Source organism: Molothrus aeneus, chromosome 1 (assembly GCF_037042795.1).
Source record: "Molothrus aeneus isolate 106 chromosome 1, BPBGC_Maene_1.0, whole genome shotgun sequence".
NCBI lineage: Eukaryota > Metazoa > Chordata > Aves > Passeriformes > Icteridae > Molothrus > Molothrus aeneus.
Window position 1 is genome coordinate 29,776,551 of NC_089646.1, and position 12,213 is coordinate 29,788,763.

The 12,213-nt window shown below is 38.5% G+C and overlaps 1 protein-coding gene across 1 annotated transcript; it reads right to left on the bottom strand.

The window, feature by feature from the left end:
• Positions 1-1,839: 1,839 nt before the first annotated feature.
• SOSTDC1 (sclerostin domain containing 1) lies at positions 1,840-5,734 on the bottom strand. The gene is made up of 2 exons (XM_066565635.1): positions 5,352-5,734; positions 1,840-3,154 (listed from the first exon to the last, which is right to left on the bottom strand). Exons 1-2 carry the CDS (start codon positions 5,554-5,556, stop codon positions 2,739-2,741), a joined length of 621 nt encoding a protein of 206 aa, XP_066421732.1. The 5' UTR covers positions 5,557-5,734; the 3' UTR covers positions 1,840-2,738.
• Between the last annotated feature and the right edge of the window lie 6,479 nt (positions 5,735-12,213).

A 12,213-nucleotide genomic window follows, 5' to 3' on the forward strand; every position in this document is an offset into this window, starting at 1 on the left:
GGTTCACATGTAACAGGATGAAACAGAAGGCAGATTGTATAGGCCACATTGAAGCATTCAGAGCTACAAGCTGCATCACATATTAACATTATTCCTTCAGAAAATTCTACATTAACATATTTCTAGTGCTGCTTTCCTGCGCATCTCTCCCACAAAAGGCCACTTGAGGCCAAAGAAGAGACCTTAGCTAACTAAAGTGGCACATCAAAATTAAATTGCTGCTGATGGACACAGCTCCTGCTGGCTTCCCTCATGTTCCCTCAAATATGCCAGACTTAGAAATGGGCCCCATGGTCTTTCTATAGCATGTCCAGCAAAATGTCACAAAGTCATTTTAGCAGAAGTGTGCCAGATTATTCCCCTTTGGGTAGTTCCGCAAAAAAGGACAATCTAGAAGTTATTATCCCTATTTCTAAATGTAAACTGATACTAAACATGTATTTTGTTCCTACAGACCAATTTCATTGACTGAAGAAGAGTTATGAGCAAGGTATGCAGTTTTTTACCCTTCTTATTTCTGGAAGTTAAACACAGAACAGGTAGAACAGCTTTACTGATTTTTAGTGACTGTTGGCATTGAAATTGGTTATATTTCAATCCATTATCTCAATATTTTATGTTTTATCATCTTGAATAAGTAGCTGGATAGCAATTTAAAAATAGATAGATGTTTGGCATTTGGAAAAAAAAATTCTGTCATGAAATGATTGAACGAGACTATAATGTCTGTTAAAATAATAAAAAATCTTTAAGTCTGATATGATGAGCTGATATGCCTAGCAGCAATGTCATTTTAGTTCTCTCCCTGCTAACTCCTTTATTCATCATCTCTGCTTTTATGCTTAAAAGAAGCACCTTTAAGATCAGAGAATTTAAGTATAAATGGTCTCTGGTCTCATCATTTTGATATTTTCACAGTCAAAATTGAATTTGGAACAACTAGTTCATTAATGCCATGGGGATTTTTAACTGTACTACCATGTGGATCACTTAAAATTGAATAGAAAAGTGTATCTCTCTTTGACATATGGCAAATTTAATGTGAATTCTTGAAAGTAACTTTGAGGAAAAATCATTACATTTTGTCAATAAAAATTAGGATTCAGTAAGTCAAGTCAGGCAGCAGCAGTGATTTTCAAACAGTTCTACATTAATGACCAAGATCTCTGCCAAGAGCTTCATGATGAATCTTTTGGAATTAAAATGCAAAATAGGATGAGATAAAAAGAAGGTCAAAGAGAACTTGGGTGAGACCTTATCAGGTAAGATTTTTCATTACTCTCCTCTTGTGTAATTTTTACTTTGGGTGAAAATGGATTGTAAAAGTTAATGATTTAAGAACAGCAGAATCCCATGATGAAATCTTGCCCACAGTGTTTAAATACAGCTTGAAAGATTAAGAACAGGTGATTCATGCACTATGTGTTGAAAAGTAGATTAATTCCTAGTTTTCTGATACATTCTATAAAAGTTTGTGAATAAAAGGACTCTATTTGTTCTATAGAAAAAATGAAACTGTGTAATTTATACCATTTTACTGACTTGATCATTACTAATTAAAAGAAAAAAAAGGTGGTGTCTCACTAGCTTGTAAAATTTCTCAAATACACACTTCTTCTGAGATCTAGAGCTTGAGAACTGTTAAATAAGAACCTGACTTGGACCATTAATAAGCACCATCTGTTAAATGGTCATATAAGATTTTTACATTGAGAAAGACCATTTCAATGCTAAATTTTATGGATAGACTTTTTAAACCAAATAATATTCTCCCTTCTTTTAAAGTGTTATAACTGGTTGAAATGTGTGCATTTTCATACAGAGAGCCAGACAATACCATATTTTAGCAGTGTTTATTTTTGTAAAAAAAAAAGAAACGAATGAACTTGAAAGGAAGTTATATCTGTCTTTTGATTGCACACTTTTTAAACAAAAATAATACAAGATGAAGAATGAAAAATACAGGTTTTATGTTGCTATGTCAAAATAACACCTAAGTCTATGAATGTTCAAAATTAAAATATATATACCTAAATGCTAAAATGTCTATTTTACATTATCTACAAAATGTATGTTCTAATCCAGCCCCAAATCATAGGAAAATACTTTGATACATATGAAAAGCTATAAACATAAGGAAATTTTGAAGGGAAATACACATAAAAGCTCATTAAATAATTACAACAACAAATAAATAGTTTGTTCAGCTTTACTTTTTGATTGCTGCCATGCATATTTTAATTTTTGGTATACTGAGATAAGAGAAAGGTGAGCATGCAAAGCACTTTTTTTTAGAATTAATCTGAAAGCAGATACACGGTGTTGTATTTTAAGCTGTTGTCAGAAGATCATAAAACATGATATAAAAGGCAATAGATGTGATAAATGTTCTCAGGAAAACACACAACAAAGCATCATTTTACAAAATTGACTTCAGTGAATACTCTTGGCAAATTTTCTTTTCTTCCATGGCTGGAGAAGTTGTAAAAGTTTATAGTGTGGTTTTGAAAGGCTTGTATTATTCCCCATCTTGAGCATTTGGAAAATCACCCAAAAAGTCCATATGCTGAGAATGCCCCTTTTGATTTTGGTCAAAGCAATAAGCATGTAGTGTCAACTGAGAACAAAGCAATGGCAGACTTGTCTTTAGGCAGTCAGAATGGTAAAGCAAATGGTTACAGGTGAGTTCAATTTTGGCACAAGGAGAGGGAGATGAGAGAGCAGAAGATGTTTGACTTCTAACTTGTACTATGCTTGCTGGATTTACTGGCTCTTTTCCTTTCTTTGTGGTGCTGGATGGGTTTTGCTTGAGAGGTTCCCTCGAAGTTGTGGCTGGACTCATTGTGCTGCCTGGTGTATCGCTTGCACTTGCAGGCTGTGACCACAGTTATTTTGTAGGTTCTTATACTACCATCCTGGCACTGCAGCTGGATCCTCTGAGTGCGAGTTTTGTCGTTGACACATCTCCACTCCTGCGAGCTCCGCCTGCTCCAGTACTTGGTTCCGTAACCTCCTCCAATCCAGTTGGGCAGCAGTGGCAAAGGGAGGCATTCTCCAGCACACACCAGTTCTTTCAGTGGGTTAATGCTGGTGCACTGGCCGTCTGAGATGTACTTGGTGGATCTCAGCTCTCGACAACCAACTTGAACACGACCTGCAGAATGCACAGAACAACAAACACTGAGATCAGAATGGAGTGATTTCCTTAACCAGTCATTTTCACATTAACCAGGTATGTTTTACAGAAGTTAAAGCAGGTTGTAATCTTTACAGGACATCTCTTTACTGCTGTGTCCCCCAACACAAGGGCCTCAAGTGCTGATGGTATCTCTGGATAATACCACAGCATAAAGAAATCCTAATGACATGCACTCCAGCAGTTGTGGTGGAAGAGGCAATTTTATTCTCTGTACTTCTTCTCAGGGACATACCTTTTAGAAGAAAAAAAAAATGCCCCAAGGGAAGAAATGTTTCCTGCTTGTTCTCAGTCTAGGGAATCTGCTCTGTGATGTTTACAACAATTATGTTGGATCATTAGCAAGGGGGAAAACACTGCTTTGGAAACAGTTGAAATGCTTTTAAATTAATTTCAAACAGTGTGTTTCTTCTTGTTCCATTGTTACAGTGGACTGAACTCTCCCATGAACTCTGCGGCTCTGAGCAGACACTGCAAAAGTGGTAACAGCTGAAGTTACCACAGAATGGGGTTCTGCCTATGAAGTTTGAATGATTAGCAGTAACAGTTTCAGAGGGGTCCTTTTGCCCTCAAGAGAACACCATCTTTGTAACTGTAGTAGTCTGTATATTATATGTAACATAGAGGATCCTGCAAATTCTCTTAGGCAGCTGACAGAGCCAACATGCAGAGCTTCTCACACAGGCATGTTTGTACCCGTCTCTGTGTGCGGCTCTGCACCCTGCAATAAACACAACTGTTTATTTCAGTAATTATACTTTGAAATAAACGCCCACAGTGTGCTTAATTTTAATAAGCAATCTTTACTGTCTGTGCTCTCCCTCTTTCCGAAGGACAATTACGGCACAGATTCTACATACAATGCAATTAACTAACGCTTTTAAAATAGAAGTAATTACTAGAAACATTTCAGAATGAATCATAAAAGGCTTTGAAGGTACATCTACATATCACAGCTACAGGCTGCTTCTGTTTCTACTTGGATTTTTGGAAGCAAGTTCTAAACTGGGGCACTGCGTTAAGATTGCTTCATCCTGTCCTCTGTGTCTCAGGGTGGGCAGGAAGAGGGGACTGTAAATCTGCAGGCTGATCCCAGGGAATATTGACAGGGCTACTCTACTGCCTGCTTTGCAGAAAAGATCCAAGCTTGCCTTCCTGCAGCTGCACTCAGGAATGTACCTGGAAGCATCTGGTCACAGATCTGAGTTTGTCTTTCCTTCTGTTTTTCTGTCTTCCCCGGCTCAGCTTTTCGCCAGTGACAGCTCAGTGACAAGGAATACCTACTGGGCTGTCCCAGTAATCTCATAATGATGAGATGTTTCCTGTGCATTAAAACCCTCTAGCATTCATAAAAGCTGACACACCTGGCTTAGCTGAAAGGTATCGGTGTCACTTGTTGCCTTCACTTTCCAGGGATGACTCTATTTTTATCAAGTTGCTGTGGGTGGGTTGGTGTGTGTGTATGTTTCTCTATCTGGATTTCTGTGCAGGGTAGGGAACAGATAAAGTCAGCAGGTTTCCACATCCCCACATATCTGACTTATATACATAAAACTCAGAAGGAAAAGCCTGGATATAAAAAAGGCAAGTTAGAGCAGAGATCATAGGTAAATTACGAGCTGATTTGTTTACTTTTGCTGGAGGTGTTAAGCGGGTAAGTGCTACGGCAGGAAGTAAAACTGAACAGCGGGAACAAAATTCAGAGTTTTTTATTGCACTTGAAAAGTAGCCCAGACACCTCCCCTGCCCGCAGTGGGAGGTGAGTCAAACAAGCGAGCGCTCTGGAAATGCCTCTCTCTCCTTTTCTTTATCTCGCTTCCCTGCCGGATAGATGCCATAGAACCCGGCATTCCTGGATGAACCTCGCTCAGGAAGTAACCTGCCCGAGAGAGCCGGTCCTACAGGACTTCCCAGCACGGGGGTGGGAGGGCGGCTGGCTCGGAGGCCGCCCGGCGAGGCAGATCCCGGCCCGGCACCAGCAGCATCTCCCGTGGCCCGGTTCCCGTTCCCTGGAGCGCCGCGCTCGGGCCGGGGGGCCGGGGCGCTGCCGCGGGATGCGCGGCTCCGGCCGGGGCTCCGCTGCCGCTCCCGGGGCCGGCCCGGGCGGGGCTGCCGCCCACGGCTGCGGTGGAAGTGCCGCCGGTGGGATACTCACTGTTACGGTCGGATCCAGCGCTGCTGTAGTGCCTGCCTCCGTTCCTAGCTTGATTCAACGTGCTGTTGCTACTTGGGCTCGCCGCAGCGGGTTTAACGACGTGAGAATAAAGTATCTCTGTGGCATCGTTCTTGAAAGCCAAGTAGCTTCTCGTGAAGATGCAAGCCAGGAGAAAGCCGTAGAAGTGAATGGCAGGGAGAAGCATGGCTGGTTCAGGCTGTCTGACAAAGCTGGATGAAATCTTTTCCTTCTGCTTCTTCTGTGTAACTGAAATTGCTCTTGCAGGTTTCCTTTATATATTCAGAGAGGTTTGGCATTCATTCAGGTGTAAAGTTGTGGATAGCTTCAGAATGAAAACCCACAAAAGGGGTGGGGTCCCTACATGAGCTGCGAAGACCTTTCACCAATAGGAGAGAAGACTGCAGTAAAGGAGGAGTTAGATGCACTAATTGCAGGATTCCTATTTGGGGCTTTTGAGGGTATCAGAAAACTCTTAGGAACCAGCACACAGCAGCATTCAGGCTGAGACCTAGAGACTGCCGGCTCTGCCCTGCCATTCCCCTATGGTCTTGCATGCCCTGGCACTGTGGCATAATGTGACTAACACGGTGTCAGAATGAGTCTCTCCTGCCCAACTTATGCAAAGTTATGTACCCTCTTCTCAAACTCAGATGAGCTCTATGCAGATGCAAAATTTATAGAACTTACAGAAGACTGCTAGTTACACAAATACTGTCTGCAATATACCAAAATTATTTTTAAAAAAATATTGTGAATAATTTAAAGCTGCCTCTAGATGCCTTAAATTATGCAGCTTTGATCAACAGGGAGTACTGCAAGGGAAATTACTTGGTTTAGGGGAATATTCTCTCCCTGGTGTGCAGAGTTATAAGACTGTATTTCTGTATCACCACACATAAAAAGTGTCTCCTCTAGGCTCCTTAGTACAAACGTATCCATATTCATAGCCTCTCACCATGCTCGTTCACCAAACTAGTCTTTTTTAGTTTTTTACATTGCCTAGAGCGTTCTTATATTTTAATGTATTATTTCATGTGATAAAGGAAACAAAGAGGAAAACATGTAAATCTTTTTTTTTCAAAATTTTGGAAGAATAATCCTTACTTTGGCATACTTTTTTGTTGTGGCATGCACTTGATTTTACATAAAATTGCATAGCCCAGATCCAAATGTCAGTGTAAACTGAGATATTGCCAGTAGGCCAATGCTTTTCTGCATCATGGTGAATGCTCTATAGATTTTCGAAATAAATAAAACACCAGTGATCAACACTGAAAACTCTAGTGTTCTAATTGGAAAGGAAATCCTTTTCTTGGGAAAAAGCACAGCCTTGCAGAAGGCCATATTATGTAAAGATTAGACTGTAATCTCATTTACACTCTCTGTAACTGAGTTGGTATCTAAAGTCACACTGAATTTTATTGCTGTAATAAAATCATAAGTGGAACACAGGTTAGTTCCATCATTGCCAGGATCAAAATCTGTCATCCAGAGAAGACAACTTTGTTTCACCCTAGTCACAAGCAGACATTTGTCTATTTTAGCAACACTTTCCTCTTGCATCACTAAGTTATCCTGGATTTCAGCAGGAGTAAGGACACATCCTCAGTGAGTGCCAAACTGATAGCTTTTGCTTAAAGGACACAGGAAAAACAGGAGTGTTGCAAGGTGAAGTGAGTTTTACTGGCAGAGCTGTGTGTGGGGAAGTTGAGTTGATTGCCTGCATCTATTATGACTAGCCCAACCCAGTTCTGGAATAACAAGAATGTTGCAAGGCAGAGTGAGATCTTTCAGCAGGGTAATGTATGGAGGAGTGGGATCACTGCTAACCCCTTAAAAAATGCCACGTTCTACTCTCATGGAGAATCTAATCTAACCCCAAAAGCAAACATGTCCATTTTACCTTCCCTTAAAAAAACAAGTTTTCTTAAGCAAATAATCAAAAAAGAAATGTACATTGCAGATCATTAATATTTGAGCTTTTTTTTTCAACAGAAGTGAACCTTGTAGATGTTGATGTCCTACTTAATTTTTTTTTCATATTCACAGATTATACAAACCTTTACACATCTCACCTACCCTGCGGGATAGTCTCTGTGCTGAACTGAGCCACTGTAATTAGAAGCATGGAACCAGTTTTCCAGTTATCCACAGTACCTGTGTATACCAGTCAGGATATCTCTTCCTAGTAGAGATATTTTCCCATGTTAGACAAGTATTTAAAAAGTCAGAGGTTACCTTGAGATCTATTTTCTTTGAAATAAGGCATATAATCTTCTCAGAGGGAAAATGAATGGGACTTTGGAGTTGTTATAGCGCTGGGTCTACAAGGAACTTGCTGGGCCTCAACCTTTTCAGCTTTCAATGAAAGCTTTCAATGAAAGCATCCTTTCAAATTTAGTCTAGATTAAACCATTAAGTTTCTCACGTACAACTCTTGTTCTTGTCACTTAGAGAAGGAAGACCTCAAGAAAAGCCTCTTACTTCCTTTTTAAAGGAAAAGTTTGGCCCTGAACTTGCCACAGAATAATAATGCAGATTACCTCATTTTTTCTGTGCACTAGATACAGAGTAGACATTGTTTTAATTTTTTTTAATGTTTTCCACTTGTTACATATGTTGCATGAAAATATTGTGATTTCAGTTTCTTGGTCAGTAGTGTCAGCTTCCCTGCTTTGAAAGATAAGCAGGCTTCTGAGGAGTTTGTCAGTTAGTTTGAGTCATTCTTTCTTTATCAAACCTAGACCTTGCAGTCTTTCACTTTTTCTGAGTCTCCCTGAGAGAGATTAGAAGTTGCTTGAAGGAATTCCGATCAGATAAATTTGGTTATTCTTCCTCAGTGAACTTCAGAATAAAAAGGTGTTTCTTAAGTCAGAATGAGTTTCCAGACTTAAAATACATTTTGCTATCATAAGTTAAATGTTGTGATAAATTCTCAGAAGTGAAGGCTCTAATTATCCTCATAGCCTCCAAAACAGACTTATACAGTGTATAGTCTGTTCCCATTCTAGTCAGATTTGATGGCTTGTGTTGAACATTGCTCTGCTTAATCTGTAATATTGGCCATAAGGAATATATTACACAAGGTCTTTGAAGTCTGTACTGGCTTCCTTTTTGCCCCTGGGCATAACTCAGGATGTTCTTATTGATCTATAAAACTCTGTGAGCTTTGAGTCCTAGGCAGTAAATTCTCTCTCCTTTATCTTCCATTATGATGCTTAAGATTAGGGGCATACTGACTATACCTGAGTGTCTGGAGAGGTGGAGTGCTCAGTGTGAAGTGTCCAGGAGTCTGGATTTCACTGCTCCCAAGGATACAAGAGAGCTTCATTCTGCTGCTTGGCATAGTGCAAAAGACCCTTGTTTATTCAGGTACTTGAAAAGTGACTGTGGGGATGACACAGGGCAGAAACCCATTAACCAGATTAATTTAAATGTTTGTACATGTGGCCAGGGATAAAGTGCTACATTTACCTACATGCTTTTTTCAACTTAACTGCTCCTCCTGTATTAACAGCCTTGCTTCTGAGTGAACCTAAAAAGAGTGGTAAAGCCATCCATCACTCTTCAGAGAGGATGGTATCCAGAGTTATCTGCACCTTAAATCTTGCTTTTTGCATTTTCTGTGATGGAGAAACTACCCTCTCTCAATGGATGTGGAATAATATAAGGCATACGTTCCATAATGATCCCAAAAGAGAATTCCCTTCTTCATGGTCATTTATAAGTCTGTCAGGATCCCATTCTCCATGTTTCTTAGACACTCTAATGATGTCCAAAGGGCAAAGTTTTGTGCAGAGTGCACACACCTGTCCAGCAGCACAAAACAGCCACAGGGAATAGAAGAGTATGCACTGACAAGTACAAATGACTGCCAGAGAGCCTTGCAAACCACATGATCACAGAATGTGCACCAAAAAAAAGATGGAATCCTCAATTTTTCATAAAACTTAGGCCTGCCCAGTTTTAATAATGTCAGAAAAGGGCCAGAATTAGAATTAAGGTGTCTTGGAAAGAAAGGTTCAAAATCTGTGTTTATATTTTTATTAGTTAGTTCCAAGAAGAAGACCACTGCACTTCTGACTTGTTTTGAAGCCAGATACTTTGAGAGTAAGCACAGGCTCAGATAAATGATTGCAAAAAATAAGCTGACATTTATTACTTTGCACCTTAAAACAGAAAGGACTGTCAGGATATTTTCTGTTAAGCAATAAGTATATTAGTAATGTACTTCAAAGCTGCCTAAAATGTGATTTGGAGCTTGATAAGAGAACTTGTCTGAAAGTGAGGTAAAATTGTAATAAACGCAACTGTTGAGAACTTGTAAGCTGTTGTGCAATATTAGCATAGTTTTAAAGCTCATACAGAAAATATGTTAGAGAACCAAGATACCCTCCCATGCTGCAAATTCTAAAACCAAAGATTTTTTGAATACTGAGGTTTTTCTATACTGACACTTTTTAATTTTCTCAGTATATTACATTTGAGAGATTCAATGGAAAACATAACATAAATTCTCATTAATAAGAATTACTAATTAGTTCTGATTTATGTCTTCTTCATCTCCCTGAATGCCATATTACAATTTTTTTTTCTGCTTGCTTTTATACATAATGTAGACAAAATAATTTAGGTCAGGCTGTGGCTTCAAAGGAGGTAAATTATACTTTTATCAAAAAAGACATTAAATAGACTGAGAGGGGGGATTTTTTAATTTTTTTTTTATTCTTGGAAAATTTACAGTAGAGTGAAGAACCCTTCTTGAACATTTGCAGTAAGATTTTAAGACAAGTTTGAAGACAATGTGGCTTATCATCCAAACCATATTTTATGATTTCTGCATGTGTTGAAGAAGAAAAATTACCAAAACATTTTACAAATTAAAAAATAATGAGAATAACAGCCTGTTCATTGGTGATAACATTTCGGAAACTCTTAGATGACACTGAAATGTAGCACTTCTCTTTTAAGGAAATTTAGGACAGGAAAGGTAGAATTTTTTTTTTTACTACACATAGACACTGAAGTGAACTGGACTTTGGTATCTACATATTTTGTAAAGTGTTGCCCTAAGGAGTGAAAGTCCTATTGATTTTCAGTGAGCCAGTCACTTAAATGCTTTTGAAAATTTTACCCTCAGGTTAAAATTCTGAAACTCCTACTCAGTGTTAAACAGGCAAAGTCCCATCAGCATGCCCCAGTTGCAAATAAACCAGAAACTGAGTAAAGGTTTTGAAGTCTGACTTGTTTCTTTATGTGTAATTAACTGAACTCTTAATATATCACTATGTTTCAGTAAACTGCTTTGTGTTTCTAATTATGTGGTCTGAAATGATTACAGTGTATTTAAAAAATGCACACTCTACTACAAACCAGCAAAAAAAAAATCTGGCACGGTGTCAGGATTTCCAAGGCAAACACTTGCCAAACCTGTTGTTAGATCCAAAGTCATAATTTAAAAACAAGCCTACAAGGTATCTGGAAGAAGATCCCTCTTTCCTTCTTCTGCTCCATCTCCCACTCCCTTTACAAGGAAATCACTTTAGGTTATCAAAACAGAACACTTGCTGACATTTGTCTCCTGGTAGGAAACTTGTCCCTGCTACGTTCAGATTTTAGTTTTGACTAGTGCACATTCTTGTTAAAGAAAAAAGTTACCTTCACCAAGAATGATAGTGTCCAAATTCTTCAGTCAGATAAACATGCACAACTCCCTGCTGAAATTAAGGAAGTTCCTGAGGGCAAAACCTGGCCCCAAATTAGAATTTTAATAATTGTAATACTGTATAATCCTTTCCCTGCCAAGAGACAAAAATGGCCCATCCTGCACAAAAAATTCACAGGTTTACCACACACTCAGTATCAGGGTTTCACCCATGAACTGCAATAGAGTTGATCAAAGTCTATAGAGCTTATTTTATTAAAATTAATCCATCTGATATGATGGTGCATTTGGACAGTACTGAGAATTTCTTATTTGCAGATGTGGGATCTGCTACAATCCAGCAAATGTTTTCACATTTTCACCCCAGACACAGTTTTAAACACTGGAAAGGAAATTAAAATGGAAATCTCTCTCTTTCTTAAAGGATCTATCTTGACGTGTTGGTTTTAACTCTTGGCTACTGAGAGTATTTCCTTCCTATCAGAAATTAATTTGACCTAATTTTTTTTAGTTCACCTAGTTTGTTTTTTTTAGTCCCAAACTGTTTCATGCAATAAATGAATGAATCAGTCTGAATGAAATTAAGACACAAGGCTAAGTATCATCTGACTACACGGACACTACTGCCCATTCCAGACTTCTCTTCCAGTAATTTTCATTACCTTGAATTCACATGTAAAAAGAAAATAAAACAGGAAGAGTTGATTTATATCTCAGTGGAATGCTCTTGAATCTCTTTTAAAATTACATTTTTACTGAACTAAAGCTTCATAAAACTTATTTTGACTACAAAACCTTACCTAATAGAGTGGAAAAATGCACACTGAGAGTTAAGTTTCCAAAATTCTAGGGCTAAATGCCTAATAGTTTTTTAGGCATTTTTACAGGGAAAACATTTTGTTGTTGCAGTTGAGTCATGCCAGTCACAAATATAACACATAGAAATACATGCGCAGTCTGTTTGGTGAAGAGTGTGAAAAATGTTATTGACATGAAGCTGAGAGGTGGGAATGAATATTCAGTACATTCCACCCATTCTCCAGGTTCTATGTAAAATTTAATATCAAAACACTTCAGGGAAGAACAAGAATGGCAATTCTTTGCAGCCATAAATGTCAAGATTTCAAAATCTTTTCTTCAATCCAAGTCAGAAAAAAAATCTTCACATTATAAGTC

What these genes read in the sequence shown, in the direction of transcription:
- SOSTDC1 (XM_066565635.1), bottom strand. Translation starts at nt 5,556, where the DNA reads ATGCTTCTCCCTGCCATTCACTTCTACGGCTTTCTCCTGGCTTGCATC. An exon ending in CGCTGGATCCGACCGTAACA is followed by an intron (nt 3,155 to 5,351) that starts GTGAGTATCCCA and finishes TGCATTCTGCAG; the next exon opens with GTCGTGTTCAAGTTGGTTGT.